Source organism: Magnusiomyces paraingens (assembly GCF_902498895.1).
Source record: "Magnusiomyces paraingens strain CBS 517.90 genome assembly, contig: contig3, whole genome shotgun sequence".
NCBI lineage: Eukaryota > Fungi > Ascomycota > Dipodascomycetes > Dipodascales > Dipodascaceae > Magnusiomyces > Magnusiomyces paraingens.
Genome location: NW_022474069.1, coordinates 4,000,407 through 4,012,466, shown reverse-complemented (window position 1 = coordinate 4,012,466; position 12,060 = coordinate 4,000,407). Strand labels below are relative to the sequence as shown.

At 40.3% G+C, this 12,060-nt stretch overlaps 5 protein-coding genes across 5 annotated transcripts; 3 read left to right on the top strand and 2 right to left on the bottom strand.

Moving 5' to 3' along the window:
• Positions 1 to 292: 292 nt before the first annotated feature.
• On the bottom strand, positions 293 to 1,400 carry SAPINGB_P004532 (uncharacterized protein; the record flags this gene model as incomplete). The annotated part of the gene is made up of 2 exons (XM_031999247.1): positions 293 to 1,053; positions 1,232 to 1,400. 2 exons carry the CDS (start codon positions 1,398 to 1,400, stop codon positions 293 to 295), a joined length of 930 nt encoding a protein of 309 aa, XP_031855138.1.
• Positions 1,401 to 2,782: 1,382 nt separating this feature from the next.
• On the top strand, positions 2,783 to 4,600 carry SAPINGB_P004531 (uncharacterized protein; the record flags this gene model as incomplete). The annotated part of the gene is made up of 1 exon (XM_031999246.1): positions 2,783 to 4,600. The coding sequence occupies one exon, from the start codon at positions 2,783 to 2,785 to the stop codon at positions 4,598 to 4,600; it is 1,818 nt and encodes a 605-aa protein (XP_031855137.1).
• Positions 4,601 to 4,929: 329 nt separating this feature from the next.
• Positions 4,930 to 7,500, top strand: SAPINGB_P004530 (uncharacterized protein; the record flags this gene model as incomplete). Its single annotated transcript, XM_031999245.1, has 1 exon — positions 4,930 to 7,500. The coding sequence occupies one exon, from the start codon at positions 4,930 to 4,932 to the stop codon at positions 7,498 to 7,500; it is 2,571 nt and encodes an 856-aa protein (XP_031855136.1).
• A 162-nt stretch (positions 7,501 to 7,662) lies between these two features.
• On the bottom strand, positions 7,663 to 9,408 carry SAPINGB_P004529 (uncharacterized protein; the record flags this gene model as incomplete). Its single annotated transcript, XM_031999244.1, has 1 exon — positions 7,663 to 9,408. The coding sequence occupies one exon, from the start codon at positions 9,406 to 9,408 to the stop codon at positions 7,663 to 7,665; it is 1,746 nt and encodes a 581-aa protein (XP_031855135.1).
• Positions 9,409 to 9,779: 371 nt separating this feature from the next.
• On the top strand, positions 9,780 to 11,270 carry SAPINGB_P004528 (uncharacterized protein; the record flags this gene model as incomplete). Its single annotated transcript, XM_031999243.1, has 1 exon — positions 9,780 to 11,270. One exon carries the CDS (start codon positions 9,780 to 9,782, stop codon positions 11,268 to 11,270), a length of 1,491 nt encoding a protein of 496 aa, XP_031855134.1.
• Positions 11,271 to 12,060: the final 790 nt, after the last annotated feature.

Genomic DNA, 12,060 nt, shown 5'->3' with positions numbered 1-12,060 from the left:
TATATATAAACGATGGTTTCAATATAGGGTTGTTTATTTTTCTGTATACGTGGAGGATTAAAAAAAAAAAAAAACGGGCCGGTGGAGATTCAAGAAATGTTTGGATGTTACAACATTTTTTTGTTACATAAATTTATAAATGGGAATACGAACAACAACAACAAAAATATCAATATCAACAATCAGCCAGCCAGCCGCATGTAAACACGACAGGTTGGCCCTTCAAAAGATTTCATAGTTAAAAAAAAAAATTTATTAATTAGACATGTATATATACAATATTTTTTTTTTTTTAAAAGACAAAAACTTGATCCTCGGGCTTGGAAACAGGGCTGGCCTTCTGGTAACCAAGATTAAGAGTGGCCTTCTTCATGGCAGAAACCATGGGGGGAGGACCACAGATGAAGATCTTGGTATCAGCATCAGGAGCAGGAAGATGGGTCTTGATAATGTCTTCAGTAACAAAACCAAGAGAGCCATCCCAGTTACCGCTGGCAGGAGCCTCGTTCAGGACATAGTGGACCTTAAAGTTGGGGTATTTCTCAGCAAGCTGGTCGATATCCTCTCTGAGAAGAATGTCTTCCTCAGTGACGTTTGCAAAGATAAGACTAACGTTGGTAGTGTCTGTGGGTTCACGAACAATGGCGCTAATGACCTGGAGCATGGGAGCAATGCCAGTGCCACCAGCAATCATACCAATATTCTTAACCATGTTTGGCTTGTATTGCATCTTTCCCTTGGGACCGCGGACCTTGATGCCTTCGTAGAGACTAAGGTTGTCAAGGTACTTGGAAATGTTGCCCTTGGGATAAGTCTTAACAAGGAGTTCAAAAGAGCCCTCGGTGTCATCGGTAGAGATTGGTGTGTAAGAACGGGTGACTTCCTTGCCATCGATGGAAGCAGAGATTGTAATGTGTTGTCCAATAGGGAGTCCAAGACGGTCGGTGCTTCTTGGGAGAGCAAACTTGTAAATGTTTGTGTTTGCAGAAACGGGGATCTTTTCAACCAGAGGGAACTCAGTGTATTTTTCCGGATCGATGATTTTCTTGGGGCCTACCAAGCCAAAATATTCGGCAATTGTTAGAACGTAATCCATTGATGATTAATGTTTAAATATAGTCAAGTATTAATGAAAAGTATAAGAATAAGAAGAAGATATAAAAAAAAGTTTTTTTTTTTTTTTTTTTTTTTGGTTGGTAGAAAGGAGGAAGGGTCTATTTTTTATACTTACGTCCACGCCAGACTTTGAAAGCTCCCATAAGTAAGGCAACTACGACGGCATATGGGATATAGTGCCAATCAACAATGGCGACGCCGACAATGACAAGACCGACGGGAATGTAGAGACCATGGAGGGGAGTGCTGAGGAGCTCTTCTGGAGAGAGTTTAGTTTCGGCCATTATAGCTGGATGAGAATGGGTGTTTTATTTTATTTTATTTTATTTTTTTTTTTTTTTTTTTTTATTTATTTTTGAAGATTGGGAAATGTTGGAATAGTTGGCGGTTTAAATAGTGTGAAGGAGACCTTTTTTTTTTTTTTTTATAGAAAGATTTTTTGTTGGGAGGAATTTCTGTTACAAAAGGAGATGTAATATATCATGTATATTGTGTATATTGTGTGATTGCTTAGCATTAAATAGTGAAGGATTTCCAAAAAGATTTTTAATGAATTAATGAATTAAAGAATAAAGAATAAAAAGATAAAAAGATAAAAGAAATTGATTTCATGTTGATTTTAGTTACAAAAAAAAATTTTTTTTTTTTAATGAATTTGATATTGAAGATTTTTAAATGTTGAGCTGAGACCGTTTTAACCGTTTAGTATACTGTAATTAGTGTTTTGTAAAACTTCATAATATTCAACTTGAGGGGCAGTTTAATTCACAGTCATTTTAAATTAATTTTAGATTAAAATAAATTTAATTAAAAATAACAATAATTATAATTATAAAGTATTTTATAATATTTTTTATTTTTTTTTGATCTTTTCTTTCTTTTTATTTAAATCAATTATAAATATTATATTTAAGAGATAAAATATCGTTTATCTCTCTATCTATCTACTGTATCTATATCGATGTATAAATCGTTCTTCCGTCAGCCTTTAAGGCTTTTTACCACCAATGTTAATCATTTCTAAGTCACATGATTGCACTGCTTAATAATTTTTTTTTTTTTTTAAAAAAAATAAAAATAATTCTTTGTCGACATTTCTCAAAAAAAAATAAAAATTAAAAAAAGAGGGAATTTTAAGAATTTTAAGAATTTTAAGAATTTTAAATTGTCTTTTTTTAATTATTTATTTATTTATTTATTTAAGAGATCTTTTCCTTTTTTTTATATATATCTATCTATTCATTATAATAAATCTCAGCTAACAAGCTAACCCTTCCATTAAACCAACTATCTATTCTTTATACCCCCACCCCATCTTTTAAAGCCTTTCACGCTGGACCCAAATACGCCACTCAACAAAGCCTCCCATCGCAGGCGCAGCTTCTCTCCATCAAGAGATTCTTCTGACTTTCCTTCACCAAAACGTTTTCAAACGTCCCAAGCTTCTTCTTCATCATCTTCTAGTAACAGCAGTAACAGCAGTAGCAGCAGTAGTAGTAGTAGCAGTAGTAGTAGTAGTAGTAGTCGTAATAATAATAATAGTAATATCAAAAATATTACTAGCTCTTTCACTAACAGCAATCAATCTCAACTGCCAGCTTCTAACACTACATCTACCACTACTTCCGGTATTCACAATCTAATCTCAAATCCCGCCACCGCTTCAATGCCCCCAATCCTAGATCAGCAATCCCAATCTAACAACTCTGGTATACAACAACAACAACAACTATCTTCACCATCCAAAATGACCAATAACACGTCTCCAGAAACTAAATCTACTTCTTCTCCTTCTTCCTCTTCTAAACAACCTTCACTGCATTCAACTTCCTCTGATACACCCACCTCTTCTTCTTCTTCTTCTTCTTCTTCTTCTTCTTCTTCTTCTTCCTACTTTGGTCACAACAAATCTGAAGTCACTCGCCTAATCCTTCAAGCCTTGAACGACCTGGGCCACCAAGATGTTGCCCAACTGCTAGAACAAAAAACCGGCCTTAGTACTGAACTCCCCGTCGTCGCATCTTTCCGAACAGCCATTCTTGCCGGAGCTTGGGACCAAGCAGAATCTCTCCTCACAGACCTTGACATTGCTCCATGTATTGACCGTCACTACCTTTCATTTCTTATTCGCCGCCAACAGTTTCTCGAACTCCTGGAGTCACGAGACACTGAAACCGCCCTCGTCATTCTAAGAACAAAAATCGCAACTCTCACAACAGATAATGCCTCTAAAGACCTCCAACATCCTACCCATGAAAAAATTGAAGCCCGCAGAGCTCAAATTAGACAGCTCTCTACCCTGGTAATGTACTCTCATGAAGATATTACTAAAATTCTTTCCTGGGATGGCGTTCGCAACCAATCTCGCAGATTCCTCCTAAACTCTCTCCAAGAATTAATTTCCCCAGATATGCTCATCCCCCGCCACCGTCTAGCAAAACTCCTCAAACAAGCGCAAGAGTTCCAACTCTCCCGCAGTAACTACCGCATCACTGACACTCCATTTTCTCTCATCCTGGACTACCCAGATGACCGTACCCAGTTCCCCACCCGCACCGCTCATATTCTCACCGAACACTCGGACGAGGTCTGGTTTATCAACTTTTCTCATGATGGAAAGTACCTGGCTTCCGCCTCCAAAGACTGCTCCGTCATTGTTTGGCGGGTCGACGACTGGTCCATTTTCCGCAGACTTGGCGGTCACAAGCGAGGTGTTCTAAGCGTCGAATGGTCCCCAGACGATACCATGATTCTGACCTCCTCCGAAGATAGCACAGCCATATTGTACGACTTGGCCACAGGGGAAAAGCTCCACGAATTGAAGACCCATACAGATGTGGTTTGTTCCTGCGCTTGGCTACCATCATCAAAATACTTTATTACAGCAGGTACAGACTCGAAAATGTATCTCTTTGATATTAACGGCAAGCAGGTGGATGCCTGGTCCAACTCCCGCATGGCTGATATGGCTATCACTCCGAATGGTAAAATAATTATCACTCTGGGCTTTGACCGTTCTATAAGCTTCTTCAACCTTGTTGTCCGCGCACGTATTGTTAGGCTCGGGACTGGTAATGCTATTTCTGTTTCAGTATCAAAGGATTCCCGTTACGCTCTGGTCAAGCTAGATACTGACGAGCTTGACCTGTGGGACCTATTAACTGTGCGAATTGTACGTAAGTACTTTAGCCAACCGGAACGTGTTGGTAAGAATATCCTTGGTCAGGTGGAAAAGTTTGTTTTACGTTCATGCTTTGCAGGCCCCCAAGAAAACATTGTGGTTTGCGGAAGCGAGGATAGTAATGTTTATGCGTGGAACCGAGAAACAACCAATCTGATTGAGACAATAAGAGGACACTCAAAGTGTGTAAACTGTGTGCGCTTCAATCCGGTTATTCCAGACATGATGGCTTCTTCAAGTGACGATGGAACCATTCGTATCTGGCGATCCCAGAAAAAGCAGCAGCAGCAACAGCAGCAGTAATACGTGAGTTACTTTATGGTAACTTTATGGTAAGTGTATTGTAACATTAAATTTTATTTTATTTTATTTACTATCTACATTATGCTATCTATATACATACTATATATATCTAGTCTGGTCACGTTATTTTGTGTAGTTCCTGCTAAAAAAAAAAAATTTGCACCCACCAAAATGCTTTTAATTTATTTTTTTTTGTTTGTTTACTAAATTGGATTAAAAGTAAACAATTGAGATTTTTTTTTTAAACAACAAAAAAATATAATATTAAACCTTCTCTTTACTCTTATATATATATATATACTTCTTATGTCAATTCACTACACACCCCCATGTCAAACTCCATAGTAGGGGCCCCAGCTCCTCCTCCAATTCGTTCTTGTATCCGCAAAATCCCCCCAGAAGAGGGCAGGGTACTACTCTCACTGCTTGTCTCCACACGCAACAGCAACGGCCGTAAGTGTAATATCGACTTTGCCTGGCGCTCAGCCGTTATTCACTGGAACCGCTGGCTCATCTCCCGTAGTCTTCCTCCCGATGGCACCGTCGAATTTGCCCAGCGATTTTTCAACGAGCAATCGGAAATCTTCTCACGATACCTTAGCACAAGCCTTCCTACCACTTTCCCCTATCGCCGCATCTTTTGCGAAATTATGGAAATCAAGCATTCAGTTATGTATCTATTTTCCCTCGACGAAGGCATCGAACTTCTCAACATTATTAAACGTAACCTCTACGTTGTCGACAATAGAAGAAACTACCTATGGCCAAACATTGTAGCGGAATTCCGTGATAAGATGATGGCTCTCGGCCGCGGCCCAAACTACGTGACCAAGGCCAAAATTAAGCATTATTTTTCTGGAAATTATAAACGGTACCGAACATATCTTTCAACAGGTCGTCCAAGATATTTCCCAGATGAGTTTAAAGAACTTTTTGGTGAAATCTTTTACAATATTACTCTTCCAGAAACAAGAAGAATTGTGCACAAAAATAAGCAGTATCTGGCAGCTCAAAAACGACAACTCACCATAGAGGGACAAATGACATCAACAACCGAAAATAGTAATGATGAAGATGAAGAAGATGATGGTGATGAAGAAGAAGAAGAAGCTGAAGAAGCTGATGATGACGACGACGATGATGATTATGAAGAAGAGGAAGAAGAAAATATGAGAGATTCCCGGGCACTGATACCTATAAATGCATCTCGTAATAATACACATCATAATACAAGACAAACACGGCTCAGATTATTATGTTCAGCATCAGCATCAACTCAACCCCAGCACTCTACAGATTCAAATCATCTTTCAGCATCTTCTTCGTCACATGTAATCATGCGACAAGAAACTTCGCAGCATTCGCATAGGCATCCTAGAGCTTCCCATGCACTCATTCAACAGCAACAAAAACAACAACAACCCGAGCCGCCCCAAAAACTACGAGAGCGGCGACGACGACAGTTGGAAAGCCCTCCACTCTCAGCCACCTCCAACACTCGAGCAACTCGTAGACATCAACCACAACAAGAGCGACAAGAGCAAATGCATCACCATAAGCCATACCAGCAGTTGGATAATGTACAAGAGCAACAGTCAGGGCAGTTGCTGTTGAAATATGGCAATGAAAAGCAATCCAAATACCGAAGAAGACCGCTGGACGATGACGAAATTGTACTTGTGGCCGAGTCTGTGGTGCCGGACACTACAGATGAGGGTACTATATATGGTAATGGGGTTGGAAATGAAGAGTATTCAAATAGCATGGTGCCCATTATTATTTCCAGCTCATCACCGGAGCCCCAATGCCATAGTGAAGATGATCGGGAAGAAGAGAGGGAAGATATGGTGAACAGGCTTTTGGAAGCAAATGGCTCAGAATATGAAAATGCGCAGCAACACCAAAATGGTGGATACCAAGATAGAACTTTCAAGTACCCTGAGCCTGTGCGTCTACCGGATCCCAGTAGATATGTCCAACAAGAAACCCGACAACTGCGAAACCATCAAGCAAAACAAAATTCCCAGAAAAATCCAAGGAACAAGAGTTGTATAGTTGTGTTGAAAATCCCCCCAACCGCTTTCCAAAGAAATCCTCCTAGCGACCATCAACATCACTTGCTACCTCCACCATCCCAGTCAGCAGCAGATATCCCAGATTATGGTGATCATGGTCAAAGCCCAGGGTACCATCAACTGCCTTATACACCACAAACATCCGAAGGTATGCCGGATCTACGCAGCAGTTCTGGAACATCCAAAAGCAATGGCAATAGAAGCAGCAACAGTGCGGTCATCAATGGTCACATAAACCATGCCAATCCGCTCAACACCAATCTTGATAGGTACACTGACTCTATGCAACGCCCTCTCACACCTGAATCTTCGCCGCCAAGGGCCCCGCACGACCACAACCCCCATCATAATATGCAAGTTGTTGTATTATCAGACGATAACGACGAAGACAATGTACCAAACAACACCCGTGGACCTGCCCACCCGCTGCTGGAATATGCAAAACTACATGAATCGTGCGAGGCCGAAGACCCTCACCAAGACTCTCAGAGTTATGAACAGGGAGTGCTCAGTGCATGTTTTGGCCCAGACAACAATGGGTTCGATCCAACAGGAACCGCAGGGCTTCGCATGGGTCCCGGAGTAGGACCCAGAATGGAACCCGGAGCAGGGGGGGACACTGGTAGCGTGTATGCGTCACGCGTGTTTACCTCAGTGCTTCGCGAGTACGCGCCGCAGGAACGGTTTGCATTGTGCTCGGAGCTGGTGTACAAACCTTATAGTGCAAACTTGCACCGCACGCTACAGCTAGTGGGCCAGGATGCAGATTTGATTCGCGAGGTACTCAACTTAGTTCTGTTTAACATGAATTATAACGGCGGGTGATTTTCCCCAAAAAAGAAAAAAAAAACCCTTTTTTTTTCAATGCTGATATCCAACTAAGTTACTTAATAGTTTTTTTTAAAAAACTCTTGGATTTTTCATTCTTCATCTTTTTTCTTTTATTTTTTCAATATTTCTCTCATATTTTTAATCATCAAATGTCCTCTACAAAAGACCGTTAATCTCTGCCCAGTTGGCGCCACTCAAAAACGTATCGTCAGGATCGTTTTCCTTGCGCACCCGTTTCCAGCTCTCCAGGTCTTCGCCCCACCAGCCACCAACCTGCGGCGCCAGTCCGCGCATCTGCCCGTCTGTTTCGTATCGTACTTTCTTTCCTCCCAAACCAAAAATTCCTCCAACCCGTTTAACACCTGCCTTTTCTTCCTCGGGCAATTCACGGTTACCCAAAAAGTTCTTAGCCCAGTGTGGCTTGCCGCCAGCTTCGTACACAATGTCCTCAAATACTCGGAACCACTTGTCGATCGGCGAATCAAACCCAAAAGGTCGGTACATGGTCGCGTTCAAATACAATGTCAGATTGTCATTCTCAACTTTCCCAGGGATTGGAGGCGCATATGTGATATCATTGGGTGACGGGTTCAAAAAGGGACCAAGAGAATTACCAGGAATCGAGCCAATGTGCGGTGTCTCACTATTGTAGGCAGGAACAGTTTCAAGTAACTTCATAGTCGTGGCAGGAGCATCAGTGGGAGCAACAGTTGTAAGGTTCGAGCAGCGCACTTCAATCGGAGCATGTACGTAGTATTCACCAGACTTGGCTGCAGCCAAAATCTGTTCGCGAAGTTTGTACAAAACCTTTTGACCATACTTCAATGGGAGACCCCACTCATCGACGAACTGACTAAACAAGCAATCCATATTCAAGCCCTCAACGCTACCTTGAACAGCAACAGAAGCCTTGCCTTCCACATCGTATGTTTCCTCAAGTCCGTATTGCTGGTTAAAAACGTATTTCTCAATAGCAGGTGTCAAGCTGGGTTTAACCTTGACAGCAACCCACAACAAAAACTGGTAAAACAGTCTTCCAAGCGTAGTTCCGTACCACGAATCGCGCGGCGCTGAAAGCGGCTTAGTCGACTTGTTGGCACGCCACAAAATCACACGGTTGGAGTACGGGAACCACCATACTCGAAGATACTCCGACGAAGTCCAGAATGTACCCCACAGGTTGTCTACAAAGTTGTCAAACGTTGTCACCTCCTGCTTTGAGTGGATCGTAAATGCTGGCACTGTTCGGATCGTCGCATACACAATGATGCCAATCTTACCGAGAGACAAGAGCGCTGCACGGAATAAATCTGGGTTTTGGGTCTCAGAGCACTCGATAATTTCGCCAGAAGCAATCAGTACACTCAGAGAAACAAATTGCTGAGAAACAAGACCATGGTATGCACTGGATCCATGAGTACCTGTGGAAATAATTCCTGCAACAGATTGCTCAGAAATAGATCCCAGATTCTGAATAGCAAGGTTCTTGGTCTTGAGATAGTCATTAATCTGGTAAATACGAATACCAGCTTCCAACTTCACATCCGTATAACGAGCCGGTGTCTCTTTATTTTCTGCATCCTCTGGAGCAGGAGTCAATGACACAGGTTTGTTAAAACGGTCCAAGTTGACGAGCCATTCACCTGTGCTTTGAGTGACTCCACGAGGAAGTGTCATGGTAAGATCTGAAGGTGAATGGCCAGAACCTGTAAGCATGATACGCTTCTTTTGGCGGTGGGCCTCCACGACAATTGATTTCAACTCATCAATCGACGACGGTTGTAAATATAACTCTGGAGCACAGTAAAAGGTTCCGGCCCATGTGCGGTGGGAACGGCGGGACACCGTTGCAGCACGGATGTTTTTGGCATTTTCCTCAGAAGAGGGTAAATTCAAAGACATTTTGCTTTTTATTAAGGTTTATTATATATAATGATGACGAATTTAAAATAGTAATAATTGGGATAATAAAGAAGAAAGAAGAAAGAAGAAAGAAGAAAGAAAGAAAGAAAGAAAAAAAAAATTTTTGAGAAGGTTTTTTTTAAGTGGACCAAACGGAAATCTGAGCTGGAGTGGTCCAGGAAAAGGGAGGTAAGCAGCAATAATGAGCGGAGTTTCCGATGTTAACGGCTAGCTAAATTTCACGTGATGTAATATTAGAACACGTAGCCGTCCCATTGATCGCGAAATAAACGCGTTTGCTAGTTGTTTATTTATTATTATTTATTTGTATGGACGCGTTATCATCGTAACCACCATCCATCTGAACAACAATGCAAAGGTCCGGTCAAAAGAGAAGACAAAAATTGAACTTCCAGCTCCAGGTTTGGAAAAGAAACAATGAAAATATAATAGGAAGCACCTCTACTGATAAGACAGTTAAAGGAGCTGTTAATTGGAAATTTCTACACCATGATGAACACATGGGCATCTTCCCTAGCCATGCATTGGCCCTACTGTTTAATCATAGGTATTCAGAAAAGCTATGTTCTTTTCAAAAACCAGGCTCACAATTTACTAAGGTGCCATCTCTACGCTATATTTCTATAGATGCTCTTTTAATTTATTTGAATGCAAACCCAGGTGAGATCACTTTGCAGGCAATGGGAAAACCTGGGAATCCATATGTTTCTTGGGATAGCCTATGGGGTAGCATGTGGGATATTTTGGCCATTCAAGGGCATGATTCGTATTATATGTTTAAACTTTTTGCGACTGTATTTTCATTTGACCCAAATTTCAGGTGTCATGATTCTATCTTTTACATGAACCACTTTGGCACAAACTTCCCTGGGCTCAAGCATCTCCCAGACTTGGACCGCTCAGGGAATCTTTGTAAAAATGATAGACATAAGCTGATGCAGCAAAGAATTACGGGTAACGATTTTCGTCACCGCTTTGAACGAGTTCCCTATACAGCTGACTTTTCTGCATTTCAACAGGAAATAAGTACATCATCTTTTCATAACATTGTGCTGCTAGACTTATCTGGCACAGAACTAAATCGCATGTCATATGTTTGCTTGACGTCTATCCCCATGCTTGCTGGTCTTGATCTAAAAAACTGCACCACCATTAATGGAGGCATTTTGACTGCATGGACAGAAGCCTTGAAAAAGGGAGGTTGGAAATATTTGCGAATGCTATCATTACCTGTCAACCCAGGAGTTTCAAAAAATAGTCTGAAACCCTTATTGGATAATCTCCCCATGCTGGTGTACCTACAGGTTACAGGAATTTTGATTGGAACAAATGAGTGGAAGACAATTGATGAATTTAAAACACTGTTTAAATCTCATGAGCCAGTTCTCAAAAGCATGGTAAACACTGCTCTTGGTATTAAGTTCAAAGCACTCAGAGATCTTTATGCTAAATTATCCAATCAATCAATTGATTTTGTAGACCCATTTCAAAGTTTTTTACAAAATTTCTCTCAAAACCATAATTACATTATTCAAGAGTTTGAATTCTTCGGCTTCCCCGAATATTCAAATAAATCTAACTTCATCAACTTATGGAAAGAACGAACTTCAAATTACTACAAAGATATCCACGCCACATCCCCTACTATAGAATATTTCCGAGTTCTTCGGAAAAAACAACTTGAACGAAAAATTCAAGCATCACTTCAAGCACCGCCTAATAAAAAACAAAGATTAAAAGGTAGTGTACCTCGAGCAAAATACATTGGCTTGAAAACAATGCCAATTAATCTGAAAAGTTTCCTGATTCCAGCTTCTTCTTTACAAACTAATAAAAAGTAATGGGGAAAAGAAGGTATGTTTGCAAGTTATTGGTTTATTTTTTTTCATTTAAAAAGTTTATTTTTTTTTATATTTATAAAAGTTTCTCACAATTATTCCTTTTTTATTCAAAGGTTATAGAAGTAAATAACATTAGCATCAACGCTATCCTGTCAATTTAGTAACTTTAGTGACTTGCTGTCTTTTGGTTATACCTTTTGAGTACGGGATGTTTCGATCTGTGAGCCTGCAATATCCCGGGAAATGGGCCGTGATGCCTGCTTAAAAGGAACAATGAGAATCAGTCTGTCGGTCCCGAACCTACCCGACCCTATTTTCACTTATTTTTCAAGACTCTCGTGTAAATTTTAATCTTCACTTTCATATATATTACCCATAAATACCTTTGGGTTAATTAGACTGAATAGAAGAGTGAACCTTCCTGTTTGTCAGGGAAGGCTGGGGGTTTGGATAAGCTTCGTGCTTTTCGTACACTCTTTTCAGTAAAAAAAAGCACACCTGGGAGTTTAGCCTTGTATTATTTTTAATCAAAATAATATGCATTTTTTTTTGCTCTAATCTGTTTTTTTTTTCCTATTTGTTTGTTTTTATTTAAAAGTTATCATTTTTCCTCTTACCGTATAACATTTTGTTTTTACAATAATTATTATATAAACGTTTAATTTGACTTCAAAAATGCATCTCCAACGACCCAAAAATAAGTCCTGATTCCGGCTTACAAGAAACACAGTGTCAAAACTAAACCCTCCCAAGTCATCTCCATTGTTTCCCTCTAAATTTTTAATGTTTT